This window comes from Sebastes fasciatus, chromosome 17 (assembly GCF_043250625.1).
Source record: "Sebastes fasciatus isolate fSebFas1 chromosome 17, fSebFas1.pri, whole genome shotgun sequence".
In the NCBI taxonomy this organism is placed as follows: domain Eukaryota; kingdom Metazoa; phylum Chordata; class Actinopteri; order Perciformes; family Sebastidae; genus Sebastes; species Sebastes fasciatus.
The window spans coordinates 2,408,451-2,426,446 of NC_133811.1; the positions used below are offsets into that span (position 1 = coordinate 2,408,451).

The 17,996-nt window shown below is 44.4% G+C and overlaps 1 protein-coding gene across 5 annotated transcripts in view; it reads left to right on the plus strand.

Annotated features, from left to right (window-relative positions):
- LOC141753957 (chromodomain-helicase-DNA-binding protein 4-like) overlaps positions 1-17,996 on the plus strand; it is a 40,553-nt gene that overhangs the window by 13,465 nt on the left and 9,092 nt on the right. For 3 of the 5 annotated variants that reach the window (XM_074612664.1, XM_074612663.1, XM_074612666.1), the window contains exons 5-23: positions 641-759; positions 1,035-1,315; positions 1,430-1,560; positions 1,692-1,830; positions 3,899-4,068; positions 4,997-5,242; positions 5,935-6,138; positions 6,232-6,440; positions 7,477-7,608; positions 7,705-7,804; positions 9,672-9,863; positions 11,827-12,027; positions 12,123-12,260; positions 12,451-12,572; positions 14,243-14,416; positions 14,514-14,655; positions 14,765-14,896; positions 16,051-16,168; positions 16,318-16,442. In XM_074612664.1, coding sequence (XP_074468765.1) covers positions 641-759; positions 1,035-1,315; positions 1,430-1,560; positions 1,692-1,830; positions 3,899-4,068; positions 4,997-5,242; positions 5,935-6,138; positions 6,232-6,440; positions 7,477-7,608; positions 7,705-7,804; positions 9,672-9,863; positions 11,827-12,027; positions 12,123-12,260; positions 12,451-12,572; positions 14,243-14,416; positions 14,514-14,655; positions 14,765-14,896; positions 16,051-16,168; positions 16,318-16,442 — 3,075 coding nt within the window. The remainder of the gene's footprint in view (positions 1-640; positions 760-1,034; positions 1,316-1,429; positions 1,561-1,691; positions 1,831-3,898; positions 4,069-4,996; positions 5,243-5,934; positions 6,139-6,231; positions 6,441-7,476; positions 7,609-7,704; positions 7,805-9,671; positions 9,864-11,826; positions 12,028-12,122; positions 12,261-12,450; positions 12,573-14,242; positions 14,417-14,513; positions 14,656-14,764; positions 14,897-16,050; positions 16,169-16,317; positions 16,443-17,996) is intronic. The other 2 variants (XM_074612665.1, XM_074612667.1) reach the window with 1 other exon arrangement.

Below are 17,996 nucleotides of genomic sequence, written 5' to 3' on the forward strand. Positions count from 1 at the left end.
TACCTGCATATGATGATTATTTGACCTGCTGGTGTGATTGGTGACAATTGGCACAGAGAAACGTACAATGTAAATTTACCAGCCTTTAGTGTTTTTTAATGAATCTGCTCCTTTAGGACAAACATTTCCAGTAGAATCAGATGTTCAGACGAAGACCGTGATATGTGTAAATAATAAAGTAATCATTTAACTTGTAATAATGGTCCAAAAGGATGTGAAAGTGCATAGTTTTAAACTTTTATGTAAAAAAACATCAACTTTTCTTTGGTTACGACCCAAACCCAATGTCTCCTAGTATCTTTTATTCACTGTAGAAATTCCGAATGTGTCTCTTTATCCTGCTGCATAATATGTAGGAGCATCCTGACTGGGACACTGTTTATTGGAGTATTATAGTATTATTGAAGTATAATAATATAGCAATAAAACCACAGCTGACTATGACTGACCCAGTATAAAATGTTAAAGAATTAATGAATAAATAGGAATAAGTCACAAGACATTGCTGATACCAGCCAACATGTGAATAAGAGGAGTACTTTTTCCACTTCAAGCACTGGTTGTTTCTATATTGATCTTAATATTGTACATTTCCACTTGTCCCTTTGATGCTAATGAAGCTTATTGTTGTTTCCTGTAGGAGCCAAAGTCGTCGTCCCAGCTGCTCGATGACTGGGGCATGGAGGACATCGACCACATCTTCACTGAGGAAGACTACCGCTCTCTGACCAACTACAAGGCCTTCAGCCAATTCGTCAGGTAGATGATCACATAAAACCAGAGAACTATTCACACAGCTTAAGAAATATGAATGTTGCCTCGTTTGTGTCGGTCTCTTTACTCTCTAGTTTTTCCAGGAGAGAAATTTCCCATGTTGCACCAGTTGCTGTTCTTTTCTCTATTCTTATGAGAAATCAAATTGAGCTTCAGTTGCACTTGTATCAGCCAAACGTGTCAAATATTCACTGCGATCTTTGCTGAAGATGAATCAGACCACATTTTTTTCATTGTATTTCCCCTCCTTCCACCTCCAGGCCCCTCATCGCAGCCAAGAACCCCAAGATCGCCGTGTCCAAAATGATGATGGTTCTGGGCGCCAAGTGGCGCGAGTTCAGCACCAACAACCCCCTGAGAGGAGCCGCTGCCGCCAACGCAGCCCTGGCCACCGCCAACGTACCGGCCGCGGTCGACACCATGGTGGCGGAAGTCGCCCCGGTCGTTGCGCCGCCGCCGCCGCCGCCGCCACCACCTGCAGCAGAGCCTCAGCCGGCCGCTCCGCCGCCGCTACGCAAGGCCAAGACGAAGGAAGGCAAAGGTGGGTCAAATGAAAGAACAGGATCTGAAATACCAAAGCAGTCCGAACAGTTTGTTCTCATTCTCCTCGGCTCTGCATGTGACTGACCTCTGCCTTCCTGTTTTGTGTCGGCAGGTCCCAACGCTCGCAAGAAGTCCAAACCTACACCTAAACAACTAGAGAAGAAGAATAACGCCAAGACCAAGAAAGTGGCTCCTCTCAAAATCAAACTGGGAGGCTTCAACAGCAAACGGAAACGCTCATCGGTACGATCCGCCTCTCCTCCTCTCTGTCTCTCTTGCTTCCTGCAGACACACTTGTTGTGCGCCTACATACAGTTGAGATGTGTACCACAAACTATTTTTTATGCCAGAAGTTTGTCTCTCACGTTTCACAGAGCGAGGAAGATGAGCCTGAAGTGGACAGCGATTTCGAGGACGGCAGCATGAACAGCGTCTCAGTCTCGGAGGGATCCAACAGCCGCAGCAGCCGCAGCAAAAAGAAGCCATCCAAGAGCAAACCCAAGAAGAAGAAAGGTACGTATGCATGCTGCTCTTTGTCTCCTCCATCATCATCCTCTTTGGTTTCTTCTTCTTTCTTTCTCCTCTTAATGTAACATTGAGTATACAGTAGGTTTTGTGAAACCTGTGGGAGTTGAACCCTTTACCCTGGTTGTTTCAGGCTTTACCTGATGAGTCATAGGCCCTGTTCCGACCTGGCAGTAACATGTGTCTTGAGTGATCCAATCACAAGTAGACAGCCCAGGTGTGAACGCACTTGAGACGCATTGAGATCCGATCGCTCAGACCACATGCAGAGGTGGTCTGGGCCTCATTGAATGATGGTGGAAGGTGTCGTGCTACCGGAACAATGCTCCGCCATTGTTTTTCTCCCAAGTGAGGAAACACAATATTCGCAGTTTGAATAATCCGGTTGAAATTCATAAACATTCTTTAAGCGCTTGAAAATCCAATCTTCATTAAAACATACGTCATGCAAGAGAGCCAATAAAAACAAGCGGGTTGGTCAAAGTTGTCATATTGATATTTAAGGTGTGTTGATTGATTCACGACGTTAACTCGTACTTTGAGTAACATGCAAGAAAACATTCCACCTTAAAAGTCGCCGGTATCGGCCGGTAGCCTTTGAGCGGCACAGTGAACTAACTGCTTCATTTGTACGTTAAACTGGTTAAAAACAACAACGCATTTGTTGGTTGCAAACGGAAATGATGTCCGTGTTTATTTCAGGGCCGTCCTCGATCAAAGCAATTCTTAGTCGACGAACACTAATACCATTTTGTCGACTAATCAATTAGTTGATTTAATCGACAGATCTGTAAAACAGATTTTCTACATAAGGAATCACACAAAAGACCTCACCAGCAACCTCACACTCACCGCCAACACACACACACATGGTCTGTTGGAAACTCGCTAAAGTTACTCCGACTACGTGTGCGGCGGCGGCGAGCACGAAGCCTCCGGCAATGCTAGAGCTGCTAACGTAGCACAAATACACACACTGTTTGTTGGAAACTCGCTAAAGTTCCGCCGGGCAGACACACAGCTGACAACCTGCTAAACTAAACTAAATGTGCGGTGGAGACTTTTACTGGGAAAGTGGCTGCATGTCCGCGACACTACACGCAGCATCGTAGCTGCTAAGTTAACGCTCCCGGACGGTGAACTGGAGACTCCCGTCAACCAATATCTGTTGTGCTCCTGCAGCTGGTACACCACTGCATGCGAGGCACAAATCTTGTCGGTTAACGGTTAATAATCGGTTAACGAGGGTCGGTTATCGGTTAAGAACATTTTTCAAAATGAGCATCCCTACCCTAGACGCATGTTAATGCCAGGTGTGAACTGGGCCAGAGCTCTACCTGCTGAGGTGTGAACGGCTGCAGATAGAGCCAACAGATTGTGGGTTAAACCCCTGACTGCGTTCAGGGTAAAGCATTAAAGTCTATTGAATGCACAACAAGGAGGAGGTGTGTGTACACACACACACACACATTAGTCACTGTGAGTCAGCTGAGTTATGAGTATATTTAGAAGGACGACATCTTGGTCTGGGTTGTCGCCTACTGACACATCTTCTGTAGCCGCTCCAACGGATGAATTCAGATCGGCTTCACAGAGACACAGTTGCTCCGGGTGGAAATCCTTTTAACGGCAGTTGTGTTTTGTTTTGGTTTTTTAGATGAAAGGTCACACGAACATTTATCCCTTGAAATCTGACATTTTGGAAATAAACACAACATACTTTGTGCGTGTTTGGGCAAATGTTGTAACTTTTAGCTTAATTTAGGCCAGCATTAAAAACCCAAATATTGAGGAAAGAGCATTGAAAAGCACCGAACGGATGTTTATATTTTCACTGTGCAACCCTTCAATATCAGTGTGTTGGTGTTGTTGAGGAAGCGTGTTGTTGAAGGGGAAAAGATGACTCACCGAGTGGGTTTTTCCTCTCGCAAACAACATCAACAACACACGGCCGAATGCTGAGCCTGGATCAGAGCACACGTCACATCCTGTGTGTCGGGTTCAATGTGAGATGTTCCGAGGTGTTTTTGGTAACGAGTGTATTTTTTCCCGTCAGAAGCGGAGGAAGGTGACGGCTATGAGACCGACCACCAGGACTACTGTGAGGTTTGCCAGCAGGGCGGAGAGATCATCCTGTGTGACACCTGTCCCAGAGCGTACCACATGGTCTGTCTGGACCCCGACATGGAGAAAGCCCCCGAGGGCACCTGGAGCTGCCCACACTGTGTAAGCATCGTACTTAGATTCTTACAGCTGACACACTTATTTAGGGTTACCTTGGTATCGATTCAGTATGTAGGGGTGCTTCCAGGATCTACTCCGGTCCGCTGTGTAGCTAATTATGGCATGAAAGCAGAGTGACGTCATTTATTCATACTAAACAAAAACAATTAACACTTTTTACAAAAAAGTTTTTAATATTTCTCAAGTTCAAGTTGCATAAAAAATAAAACTGCTGCCTGGTACTTAAATCAAATTGGTAGGCTTAGGCTAGCTGCCTTCTTATTTCTCTGAAACTTTCCAATTTTCAAAAATAAATTGTGCACAAAATAACACTGTAAAACTGGTACTGGAAAATCACACAATAATGCCTGCCACAACTTTGACTTGTCGTGTAGGATGACTGTCCGTCAGTAGCATATATCTACGCTCTTTTGTAGAAAAAAAATCATTTTTAAAAATCAATTTTTGGAAGTTGTGAATCGATTCAGAATCTTAGAAAATAAGAATCTCCATTCGTATTTTCCCCCCCACCCCTGCTCTTACTCCTAGTACTTAAAGAAACACTTGGAAAAATATTTACTACAAAAACTATATCAAAACATCCGTTTACAAACTCTCACACAACGGTTGCAGTATAATCCAAGTCTCATTTATCAAGTCGTACGATCACTACTTCTCAAACCGATGCATCCCCACTAAAACCTCCTCATCCTGGAGTCCAAAGTGTTTTAAATAGTAAGGTTTTAGCGAACATGCACGTGTTGATTATTTGATATAGTTTTGTTGTTGTTAAACCCCATTTACTTCAATTCATCAAGAGGTAACACGGGATAAATAATTGATATACAGATGGCCATTTGGTGGGTGAAGCCTTCCTTCAAGAGTGTGTTTTTAAGTTTACAACATCTGAATTGTATTTCTTTCATTCCAGGAGAAGGAGGGCATCCAGTGGGAGGCCAGGGAGGAGCCCTCAGAAGGCGAAGAGGACACGGCAGAGACCGGGGAGATGGAGATGGAGATGGAGGAGGACGACCTCCACATGGAGTTCTGCAGGGTTTGTAAAGACGGAGGGGAGCTCCTCTGCTGCGACTCGTGCCCCTCGTCGTACCACATCCACTGCCTCAACCCGCCGCTGCCAGAGATCCCCAACGGAGAGTGGATCTGCCCCCGCTGCACGGTGAGTCGCCAGCGGTCAGTCGGGGGGGTAAATGGTGGTGATTGATGTGATTCTGACGTGCAGGAAAGTATTCATTGATCCGGTGGATATTTGTGCTCTTTCTGCTTGATTGGGGGGGAAAAGGTGTTTCATGGATCCTGGAGGTATTTCTGTGCTTGTTCAGGTCGGCACGGCTCCATTAGTGGTTTAAAAAAACGACAATCACGGTTTCATTCAAGAAACCAAAAGCAGAAGTACAGTAACAGATTGTCTCTCTGTGTGACCAGAGAAACATGAAGCAGGTTTAACTGCATCCACCACGTTTTACCTCAGCTGATAAATAGCTGTGATGAATTCAGACACAAGTGTTCTAGTCATGGACATCCTGGTATATTTTGGAGAAGTAGAGCTGCAGATAACAATGATCTACTACTTATATTAACTATTAAGTGGCAACTATTTTGATAATCAGATTCATCAAAATGTGCATAAAGACTTTTAATCACACAAGAGAAAACAAGCAGCAGTTTAACCCTTTGAACTCTGCGATAGAAATGGTCTGCTAGTGTCTACATCGGTACTTCTGCTTATTGTGAAGTCATTTCTTGGGAGTATTTTCAAATGCTTCATAATTTTGGAGCATAGTTTAAGACAAGCCTATTTTTACAAACTAAAAACTATAATAACACAAATATTATATTTTTCTCTTTCAGTGTCCATCCATGAAGGGGAAGGTCCAGAAGATCCTGACATGGCGGTGGGGAGACGCTCCTCCACCCACGCCAGTCCCCCGTCCTCCAGACCTCGCACCCGACGCCCCCGATCCCTCCCCGCTGGCAGGGAGGCCGGACAGGGAGTTCTTCGCCAAATGGTCCAACATGTCGTACTGGCACTGCTCCTGGGTCACAGAGCTCCAGGTGAGTGGAGGTTTGACCTTGTTTCGTAGTTATTCATAACTAGAAATCTCTTCTCTCTAAAACCTCCTCTTCCTCCTCTTCCTCCCCTCAAAGCTTGAGCTCCACTGTCAGGTGATGTTCAGAAACTACCAGAGGAAGAACGACATGGACGATCCGCCGCCCATCGACTTCGGCGAAGGAGAGGAGGACAAGAGCGTCAAGAGGAGAGCAAAGGACCCCATGTATGCACAGCTGGAGGAGAAATACCTCCGCTTTGGAATCAAGATGGAGTGGCTGATGATGCACCGCATCCTCAACCACAGGTCAGCACCGGTGTTAATTTGGTTAATGAAAACTATGACGAAACATGTTCGTGGGCGACTTCTTTTCCATGACTGAGACAAGGCGATGACGAGACGGCACGGACGCCATTAAACATAACGGTGACGATATCAAACATGCAATATCGTTGACCAAAGAAGACTTGACTAAGATTTGACTAAAATCTCTCTTTATTTTCATCACCTTCCACCTGACTGAAATGTTCAATATAATGTGATGATTTGACACAGGACTAAGACTAATAAAAAAAAAATAGCTGACGAAATTAAGAGAAAAACATTTTGACTAAAAGCTGAAAAAAGTACTGACTTTTCGGTGACTAAAACATTTTGAGTTGTCGTTGACTAAAAGGTGTCTAAAGAGTGAGACTAAATCTAAAACAGCTGCCAAAATGAACACTGGTCAGCACACACACACGTTTTACAGATGAACGTTGATGCTCCAACTTTACTCGTTAGAAGAAGACGTGTTTTTTTTTTTACAGTACTTTCTTGTAAAAAAACAAGACGTTAAACTTAGTAATAATAAAATAACAGTCAAAATAAAACTTCAGGATCTTTGTCAGAATAAAAAATGTCGTTAAAAGCCTCTTCATAAAATGTCCGTTACTTTTTATTCAAATATAGATGTTCCCTTGAGAAGATGTACCACTCGATCTCATTTTTCCAGTCCTTTCTTATTCTTATTTATTTAGCCTTGTATTTTACAAGGATATTCTCTTGAGTTTGCTCCATCCCCCTTTTTAAGAGCCTGAATTTACAAGCAGTCTTTACCTCAAGTGGCCTGTTTCTTTCCCATGATACCCATCTTTGATTAAGTGATATAAACTAGTTTTTATTACATCTTTCACCCAAAGCCATGGCTTCATGAGTTACTATATCCCAGAAATGGCACATTTTTTTTACAAATGTCTACTTAGATGTGTAGTATTTCAGATATTGGAGTCATGAATCATCTGCCAGACATGAAAATAACTTGAATGTTTCCTTCTCTTTGCTGTGTTTTTTTCCCCTCCAGTTTGGACAGGAAGAATAACATCCACTACCTGATCAAGTGGAGAGAGCTGGCATACGATCAGGCGACCTGGGAGGCCGACGACATGGACGTACCTGACTTTGACACCTGCAAGGTGCAGTACTGGCACCACAGGTGAGATACAGACACAGGACAAACTGCTGCAGCGTGATCCAGATATATATACACCCTCAAACCAACACCTTTACTAACTATGTGTGTTTGTTTCAGAGAGCTGATGATGGGAGACGAGGGGAAACCTGGGAAGAAGATCAAGGTGAAAGGACGAGTGAAGCGGCCCGACAGACCTCCTGAGAACCCCGTGATAGACGTAAGTATTTCAATGTTTCCCTTCCTGTTTTAGAATCACTCAGGAGCAACGGCTGACTAACAACTTTGACAATTCAGCATTCAGCCCAGAAATGTATATCTTCTGGTTGGAACATCTTCTGGAACCCAAACAGAGGACTTTTCTGTTGTAGATCTTAAATGCAAAGTCTGCCACAAAACAGTGTTTCTTTGCAGATGTGAGGAACCACCAGCGTATTAAGAGCTGACCATAGAACTCAACTATATCCAATATATTCTTTTAAGACTAATATTGACCATAATTGTCTTTTATTGCTCTGACCCTCGCTTATTTTAACCTTTTTATTAAAGGGACTGTTTGTAAGAATCAGAAATGTCTTGTTAACAGCAACACCTGTGGCCGTTAAGTCAACGAAAGTCAGCGTCCTGTTGCTCGTGCTCACGCTTGTGCTCGCTCTACATAGACATGAACGAGCATCGCTCAAAACAGTGAAGCGACACACAAGGCACAATATCACTCTATATTTCAGCTGCTTGGCAGTAATGTTAGCTGACCAGACGAAGGTCTCTCCATGAATCAATGCTGATCCTAGTGTTGGAGTTTTGGTCGGAGACGATAACGTTTCTCTCTGCGGAGCCCTGTCACTTCACAAGACACGGGAAACCTCTGTTGGTCTGGAGGAGCTGCAGCAGTTATTTCTGCACAAACGTCCACTAGATATTCTCAGAGCTAAACTAACTCTTCTGCAGTGTGGAGTGTGCGCGCATGCACGTGAGAGTGGAGCGAAAGAGCGAGAACGAGCGCGGTGTGTGAGTGAAGGCAGGCAGGCAAAGGAGCAGAGTACAGCAGAGACTCCGGTCCTGCGAGACGGTTTTGCTCCGCTCTGCTAAAATGGCCTCACCGGAGTTGTGTCTCTAAAGCCCTGTTTACACAGCTCGTTGATGGTGGGACTACTTGCGCTGTTATCCCGCCTCGCTGTTATGTGTAAAAGGTACGGACACGGAATATGGGGGTGTTGTTGTTCCGCCGCTAAGCCGGCAGCGGAGGTAGCCACAGAGGCAGATCGATGTCTGTGCAGAAGGGGACAGCCGGCATGGCGGGACTACGTGAACACACTAGACGCCGACGTCGTTGTGACGCGTCATGCCGGCATCTCAAATCACAACCGGAGCAGCATTATGCCAGCTTTGTTTGGTTCAGTGGAAGTCTCTCTAAAGCCGCCCACACAATGATCAGCGATAAAATCGCTCTGCGCTGGCTGTGCCATTGTTTTCTCACGGTGAGAGCGGTGCCACTCGACTACGCTGGAGCGCTTCCACCCGACACGGCGCACCACTCCAAATCGCCACGAACTCTGCCTTCAAATTTCAAATTATTTCAACTATGACCTTGGTTACCGCTGACCTTTCGAAGCGCAACAAATGATATGACAGCTGCAATTGTTGTTGTTGTCGCCTAGAAACAGTGAATGGCGTCCTTGCGCAATTTTTGATGACACATTCTACCTGTGCTGTACTTTGCCTCTGCAAGGCTCTGCGCCGCGGCGGTTTCTTATCATGTGAAGGCAGCTTTAGAGAGCGAGTGGAATATGTTGCAGACGTTGCTCACCAATAAATAAACAGCTGTCGATTCATGATACTTTCTCATCTCTTAGTTTTAATACTTCATATATAATGTTAAGAATAGTTAAATAAATAAATGTTACATGATAAATAGAAGGCTTCAAATGACCGTGTGATTGGTATCGGCCGATACTGCCTCGAGCGATCGGAGTCGGATTGTGAATAAATAATGCTCTCAGGTCTTTCCTAGTGCCTCTCACCTCGTCTTCATGTAATTCCCAGTGTCTTTGTGGCTAATCTGTCCCGTCGGTCTCTTCTGTTCCCAGCCGACTATAAAGTTTGATCGTCAGCCGGAGTACCTGGACAGCACGGGGGGGACGCTGCACCCCTACCAGCTGGAGGGACTCAACTGGCTGCGGTTCTCCTGGGCTCAGGGCACCGACACCATCCTGGCCGACGAGATGGGTTTGGGAAAGACGGTCCAGACGGCGGTCTTCCTCTACTCGCTCTATAAAGAGGTGAGTCTGGCTGTGAGATATACCGCGGGGATGTTGTAAAGATGTGTGTTACACAGTTGTACAGGAGCTCAGCACATAAAGTTAACATTTGTCCTCTTCATGGTCTTCATTAAATTAGTTTCATATTTAGTTTGAAATGATTAATTTGACCTTTTAATTTAATGCAACTTTGAGCTGAGCAGTGATTGGTTGAGCCTCCCTGTGTGTGTACAGTAGTTGTCCTCCTATTGGCCGGGAGCCATCCAGCCATTTTGTGTAAGTCAGGTGAAATCTGACGACATTAAGTTCGATCTCAAACAGTAAACATTCACAGACTGTGATCATGTGAGCGGCTGCTGCCACCTAAAGGAGGGAGGCCACACTACACTTCCTGCCAGAGCAGCAGGAGACCTTTTAGACTTCATTTATCTTCTATTTATTTGATATGTTATTTTCTTTATTGTAGTCCAGTTCAGAACCAGGTGAGATGTTACCAGTGACTTGAGTTCCTGATCAGTATCAGGATGTTTTTAGAGTTGTTTCAGTCTCTTATGTGTAAATCCTCGTCGTCTGTGTTAGTAACTTGAATATCTTTTGAGGTTTGGACTGACGGACGGACAAAAACATTAGAAAACGTCCTTTTTTGTCTCTTTGTTGATGATGGGTGTTTTTTGCTATGTCGACATTTTATAGACCAAAAGATTCATAAATGAACCAAGAAGATAATCATCTGATTGTTATTAATCAATTGTAGCCCGAGGTGAAATCATAACCTGAAAGTTCAACATGATGTATGATCCAGTATGTAAAAGTAATCCTTCTCGGAACATAAATTAGCATCTATGATAAGTCATTATTGGGACCATATGTTAAAACTATACAACCGGCCACCATCAACCCAACAATTAACGATATATTTGCTCTTAGTTTTTTTTAGTCTAATAAATTCACAAAATATATTCACAAAATGTCAAGAAAAGAAGCATTCTTCCACTTGTTCTTCGTATTAGTCAGAAATATACAACTGTACACCTGAATTCAAGTTCCTCTCTTTCACCGATCTAAGACTTAGCTCAGTTGCCTTCTTAACTCATCGTAAAACACTTCATTCAAACTCGACAGAAACAAATTAAACTCACTAAAATCGTCTTGGTTAGTCTTCCAGCTGTTCCAGCAATCACCAACTCTGGTTTTAGTCGAATGAAACCCTTAATTCACAGTGTTAGATTTGAAAAGAAACAGCCGTTATGCTCTCCTCAAAGTGACCAGACTCCATAGAAAGAAACCCAACAACTTGACATTGAAGATTGTAAAACACACTTCAGACTCCATAGAAACTGAAATATAACTCGCCAAACCCGTCTTGTTTAGTCTTCTCACTGTTACAACAATCATCAACTCTGGTTTTGGTCGAACTAAACTCTTAATTGACCACGTGAGATGTGAAAAGGAAACAGCCGTTAACGCTCTCTTCAAAGCAACCAAACTCCATAGAAAAAAACAACAATCCACCAACTCTAGTTTGGTGACATAAACCTGTAATTCATAGAGTTAGATGTGAAAATGTGCTCTGCTGTCTCTCTCTCGGCTCTCGTTCTTCAGAGGCAGACCATTAAATTAGCAAAATAAAATGACAAACCGCCCCAGAAAAACCCAACCGGCATGTTCTCAGCCAATCACAGATAGCCAATATATTCGTCCTATCACCCAACCCTACCACGAAGTTCATTTTGAGCCATCAATATATTCAAATGTCGGTGTCACTTTGGCCAAAAGGCTAATATCTCATGTTGGAAGGTAAATCTGCAAAAACAGTGATTTTTTAGGAAAGCTGAGATTTTACTTTTTGATTTTTGATTTCCCCGTCATATATAAATTTCTGCTCTCCTCATTTCAGTTCTTATTAGTTTGAAACAAACACACAGTGTGTTTCTATATTTCTGTAATGATGGAGTTTGAACTAACTTCCTGTCTCCACTTCCAGGGCCACTCTAAGGGTCCGTTCCTGGTCAGCGCTCCGCTCTCCACCATCATCAACTGGGAGAGAGAGTTTGAGATGTGGGCGCCCGACATGTACGTGATGACCTACGTCGGAGACAAAGACAGCAGAGCCGTCATCCGAGAGAACGAGTTCTCCTTCGAGGACAACGCCATCCGAGGAGGGAAGAAGGCCTCCAGGATGAAGGTGAGAGGAGACGGTACTGAACGAACACCTCAAACTCCTAAAAACAAACGCACGGATCATTTTAAACTTCTGTTTCTGTTGATTTCCTTCAACAGAAAGACTCGTCGATCAAGTTCCACGTCCTGCTGACCTCCTACGAGCTCATCACCATCGACATGGCGATCCTGGGCTCCATAGACTGGGCCTGCCTGGTGGTGGACGAGGCCCACAGACTGAAGAACAACCAGTCCAAGGTAGAACTCTTATCAATAGTAAAACCTATATCCAGCTTGGGAATATATACTACATATGAAATGTTTTTCTACAGTTGTAGACATGTGTTGAACTGCTGGAATAAACCAGTCATCAGCATGAGCAGACGCTCGTCACTAAAGTTGAACTGAAGTTGTGGTTCTTTGTTGTTTTTCTTGTTTCCTGCTGTAGTTTTTCCGTGTGTTGAACAACTACCCTCTGCAGCACAAACTGCTGCTGACTGGAACTCCTCTGCAGAACAACCTGGAGGAGCTTTTCCACCTGCTCAACTTCCTCACACCTGAGAGGTTCAGGTAGGCGCCGGACTCCTACTCAACATACCGCTTTATTGTTTTTAGAGTCCTCGCCACAACATGGAGGCTTTCCTTCAGGTGTGAGGTCATGATGTATGGACCTCACACCTGCAGTGGAGTTGATGAAGGTTTTGCTCTTGATGTTTCGTTTAGAGAGCCTTGTACCTGGTGTTTTTTTCAGGCACTGAAGTCTCTGAGGGCATTTTCACATTAGGTACGATGGATCCATACGCTTGCCACCCCTCTTCCCCCCCTCCGCTCAGCTTTCACATTAGTAAAGTTGTTCCGTATCCGAGTACACTACGTCATCACCCACGTGTATTTGTTTATGTTGAGATCAGCTGTTCTAGTGGCGGAGCATCATAAAACACTTCATTCAAACTGGACAGAAACTAAATAAAACTCACCAACACGTCGTCGTTAGTCTTTCCAACAATCACCAACTCTGGTTTGGTCTAAATAAACTCTTAATTCACCGAGTTTGATGTGAAAACTCTCCCTCCCACCCCGTCTATCTCTCTCTGCCCGCTGAGCGTCTCTCATTCTTCGCAGACAGACCATTAAACCAGCTAAATAAAATAACAAACATCACTCAACCCCATCGCCTGTTGTCTATATTTTAAGGAACCTCTCGCCGGACTCGGGTACGGATCGACGAACCGTGCCCGAGTACAGTACGGAGCAGAGCGTTCACACTAATCAATCCAACTGGACTTTGGGGACAAGTGGACTCTGATCTGGGCCCGAGTCCCTAAATGTGAAAGCCCCCTAAATCATCATAAACTTTAGGGCAGTCAACGGATATTCTAAATTCAAATATATACAGTGGAAACAGCTTCTAGTGATCACAGTTACAGCGATCAACCGCTTCTAGTGATCAAACAGCTTGGGACAGAATCATTCCTATACAAACACTGTTCAAATAATCTGCTTATAGTTATCAAGTAGTCCTCTTCCAGTGTTCATTTGGGCTCTTTTCATACATGAGAACATCTGGGAAACCATTTTAAAACTGCGTTAGAATAACGTTAGTTGAATTTGTGTTTTGTTTTCTACTTTACTCCGTTAATACTTTGCCTCGCGGACCGTCTGCTCTCCGTCTGGGTTCCTGTGCTGCGTGCACTTTGATATCATAACGGGGGGGGGGGGGGGGGAGTCATTTTGTCAGAATGAAAAACGAATGAGCCCGGGGGAAAGCATCCTCGTCAAGTGGATCAATAACGCCCAGTGACGTAATGCTCCTAAAGGTAAACTTTGCCGATCCTCAACCGGTTCTGCGGCAGCTCGCGCAGATTGGCGCCCGTCTCCCTCCACGCCGCTACCGGGCGAGAGAACGAGGAGCCGTTCTGCATGCACGCTTTAAAAATGCATGCACACTTTTAAAAAGCAAAGATCAGGAGAAAGTCTACAAAAATAAACTCATATTGTGTTGCAGGAAGGCATTTTATTCTGCTTTTAAGCTTCTTGCGACTGCTCCGATTTAATGTTTGTTGTTCTTCCAGTCAACAAAAATACTTTAAAGCAACGTTGAGGGTTGTAAGAAAATATTAACATTGAGTAAAAAAAGTGTGCAGAGGTTTGACAAATAACACAAAACCAAAACCTTCCCAGTCTGTCGTCGGTGTCGGCAGTGTGACCGTACAGTCGTACCCGTCTATGTCTGTCTGCAGTAAACTGGAGGTCTTCCTGGAGGAGTTCGCCGACATCGCGAAGGAAGACCAGATCAAGAAGCTGCACGACATGCTGGGTCCGCACATGCTCAGGAGGCTGAAGGCCGACGTCTTCAAACACATGCCCTCCAAGACCGAGCTCATCGTCAGAGTGGAGCTCAGCCCCTTGCAGAAGTGAGTTCTTCTAGATATTATTATTCCTTCAAAAAGATCCGAGCTGTGTACAGATAGTAAAAAGAAAAGGGTAAATGTGCATATCCTCTGTTTGCAGGAAGTACTACAAATTCATCCTGACGAAAAACTTTGAGGCTCTGAACACCAAAGGAGGAGGAAACCAGGTGTCTCTGCTCAACGTCGTCATGGACCTCAAGAAATGCTGCAACCACCCTTACCTCTTCCCCACGGCTGCTATCGTACGACCCAAACATCCTTTTCTATTATTTCAATATTATAGCCAATCTTTCTCTGCAGTCATTTCAGAGTTTACAAAACCTAAATGTTTTGATCGGTCGCTCCAAACAGGAAGCTCCAAAGATGCCCAACGGGATGTACGACGGCAACTCTCTCACAAAGGCTGCTGGGAAACTGATGTTGCTGCAGAAGATGATGAGGAAGCTGAAGAACGGAGGACACCGAGTGCTCATCTTCTCTCAGGTAAGAGACAAGCGCTAACTCACAAATTCCCAACACGCCGGTATATCAGTTCCCTAAAGGCTGGCCCACATTAAACCATTTTTCAAATCTTAACAAGATGTGTAAAATGTGAGAGACTCCACACGACATGTTGTTCAATTTAACACTTTTGTTCCTGTAGTGTTTGGAGAGCGACGATTTGGCCAAAACAGCACACCACACACTGACACATTCATTCATGAACAACAAGAGACCCGACTCTCAAAACTGCATATCTTGCAAAATCTCTGGCGATCAAACGTGACTTTAGTGTAAACAAACATGGCGGACGACGGGCAGGAAGAATTAGCGATGTTAGTTTTTACTCTGTAATGAAAATTCACAAAGGATGGACGGATGAAGTCATGGAGACACGTTCAATAAACACCTATATTGATGCCACAAATCGAGTTCTTCCTCTATTTCTCAGCTCCATCTTACTACTACTTTATGCTTCACGTTTAACATTAGCTCACGCGTTAGCCGCGGCCGCCATGACGGCGGTGGTTGTCCTTCCTTCTTCAGTCAGCAAGGTTCTCTATTGGCTGTCGTTTTTTCCCACGTGACTGCACCATCGGCTGTCCTCGGGGTTCCCCACACACAACAGGATATCCCATCGTAAATATTGAACATGTTTAATATTTCTGACTCTCTTAACATACCTCACACCACGGGAACATCGGAAGAGATCATCTTTAGAGCCATCAAACAATCAGAGCTTTGCTGACGGTTGTCGATTGGGGGGAAGTCGGACCCAAAATGGCTTTGATTCTTGTGTAGTGTGTACACGGCATTCATTAATAATCTTTCTCTTTCCCTTTTTACCAATTTAAATATGTTTCTTTTTTCCTGCTTTTTCTCTTTTAAAGTGATCGGTCTTGGTCAGATAATTATTTGATATCAATGTTGACCCTGTAAAGTATCAGCTCGAAGTAAAAAAAAAAAATCAATATAATTCAACTTGAGGTTGTAAAATGATTAGAAACACTTCATCCCGTTGCAGTCTCCGCCTGCAACTTACAAATCGCTTTTCGTATTTCCAGTCGGAACTGCGACCTGATGAAAAATGAGTTTTAAAAGCCTGAAATGTCATCCGCTATTTCCTAACAAACCGTCTCCTCCGTGTTTCCCTGCAGATGACCAAGATGTTGGACTTGCTCGAGGACTTCCTGGAGAACGAGGGCTACAAGTACGAGAGGATTGATGGAGGGATCACTGGAGGGATGAGACAGGAAGCTATCGATCGCTTCAACGGTGAGACAGTTCATTTCTCCCGCCCGTCACACAAATGAAAACTTTGAACTTAACTTCTAAACTTAAATGGTTACTTGATCTTTTGTTATTAAAGTTCCAGGTCACTAATAATTAAAACATGTTTTGACTTGATTTTTTTTTTTTTTCAGCTCCCGGCGCTCCGCAGTTTGCCTTCCTGCTGTCAACGAGGGCCGGAGGTCTGGGTATCAACCTGGCCACCGCCGACACCGTCATCATTTACGACTCTGACTGGAACCCCCACAACGACATCCAGGTACAGCAGGACTACAGACACTTTTAAGGGACTGTTTGTAAGAATCAGAAATGTCTTGTTAACAGCGACATCTGTGGCCGTTAAGTCAACTAAAGTCAGCGTCCTGTTGCTCGCGTTTGTGCTCGCTCTACATAGACATGAAGGAGCATCGCTCAAAACAGTGAGGAGACACACGTCAGCTAAAAGCACAATATCACTCTATATTTCAGCTGCTTGGCAGTAATGTTAGCTGACCAGACGAAGGTCTCTCCATGAATCAATGCTGATCCTAGTGTTGGCTTTTCCTGCCTCAGCCTCCCGACCGACGATAACGTTTCTCTCTGCGGAGCCCCGTCACTTCACAAGACACGGGAAACCTCTGTTGGTCTGGAGGAGCTGCAGCAGTTATTTCTGCACAAACGTCCACTGAACATTCACTAGATATTCTCAGAGCTAAACTAACTCCTCTGCAGTGTGGAGAGGAGCAGAGTACAGCAGAGACTCTGGCCCTGGAGACCAAAGCTACGGTCTCCCCCGCGTCCTCCGACCGCGGCCAACACTGTTTAACAGACGCGCTTCACTAGATACAAGCAAGAGGTTTTGGTGCTTCTGTGTAGTTTGTGTTGGAGTCTGAGTCTGAACTAGGGATGTCACGGTACCAGAAATCTAGTAGTCGATACCAATACCAGTGAATTTCCACGATTCTCGATACCAAATGCGATACCACGGTAAAAAAACAACAACAATAAATCTCATGTAATTTAACACCCACTCTTTTATTAAAAACATTTGAAAATCACAAAAAACAGAGGCATGTAGCCTTTAAGTAATAAATAAAAATAATTTAACCCATTTTGTTCATTTTGGCGTATCAGCGGCATGTTATCAATCGATAGTCAGACGACGGACACTACATACTGACCGTGAATGCATCTGGTCCGTCAGCTCAGAGTAGCAGGAGTAGGAGCAGAGGATTTGTTGTCGATGCGTAAAGCAAACGGACCTATTCGGCAATATTTCACGTTTAATCCCAATGCTATAAGGGAACCATAACGTTAATGAGGTAATCGCCGTGAGGTGGATGGAGCCGTCACAGCCGGTGTGCACGGAGCAGCGGCGCCAGGTAGACCCCCGCAGTGGAGCCCCGCAGCAAAAGCTCTACCGGAGAGGCCAGACACACAGCCACCCGACGGTAAAGATCAGAGTCAGAGCTCTGCACATGTTGACCGTCATCTTTTCTTGTAAAATGTCCGGTGTAATCGGTGACACCGGTGTTGTCACAAGTTTATTAACCAGTGGGAACATTTTCCTCACCGTCACATCACTACCAACGACCATTACAGGCATCGTACGGTACCTTCGGTACGGTAGAAAGAGTACAGTACCGTCACTATTTTAGAATTTGGGCATCGACTTGGTACCGAAGTATCGGTTCTCGTGACATCCCTAGCGTGCATGGGACACCGATCCGGATTGATTTATACGTGTAAGAAGTTACAAACAGTCCCTTTTTAAAAGTGAAGTTGGTTTTATTTCCCTCTGACGTGCATTGAAATGTTCCAGAGACACTTTTTT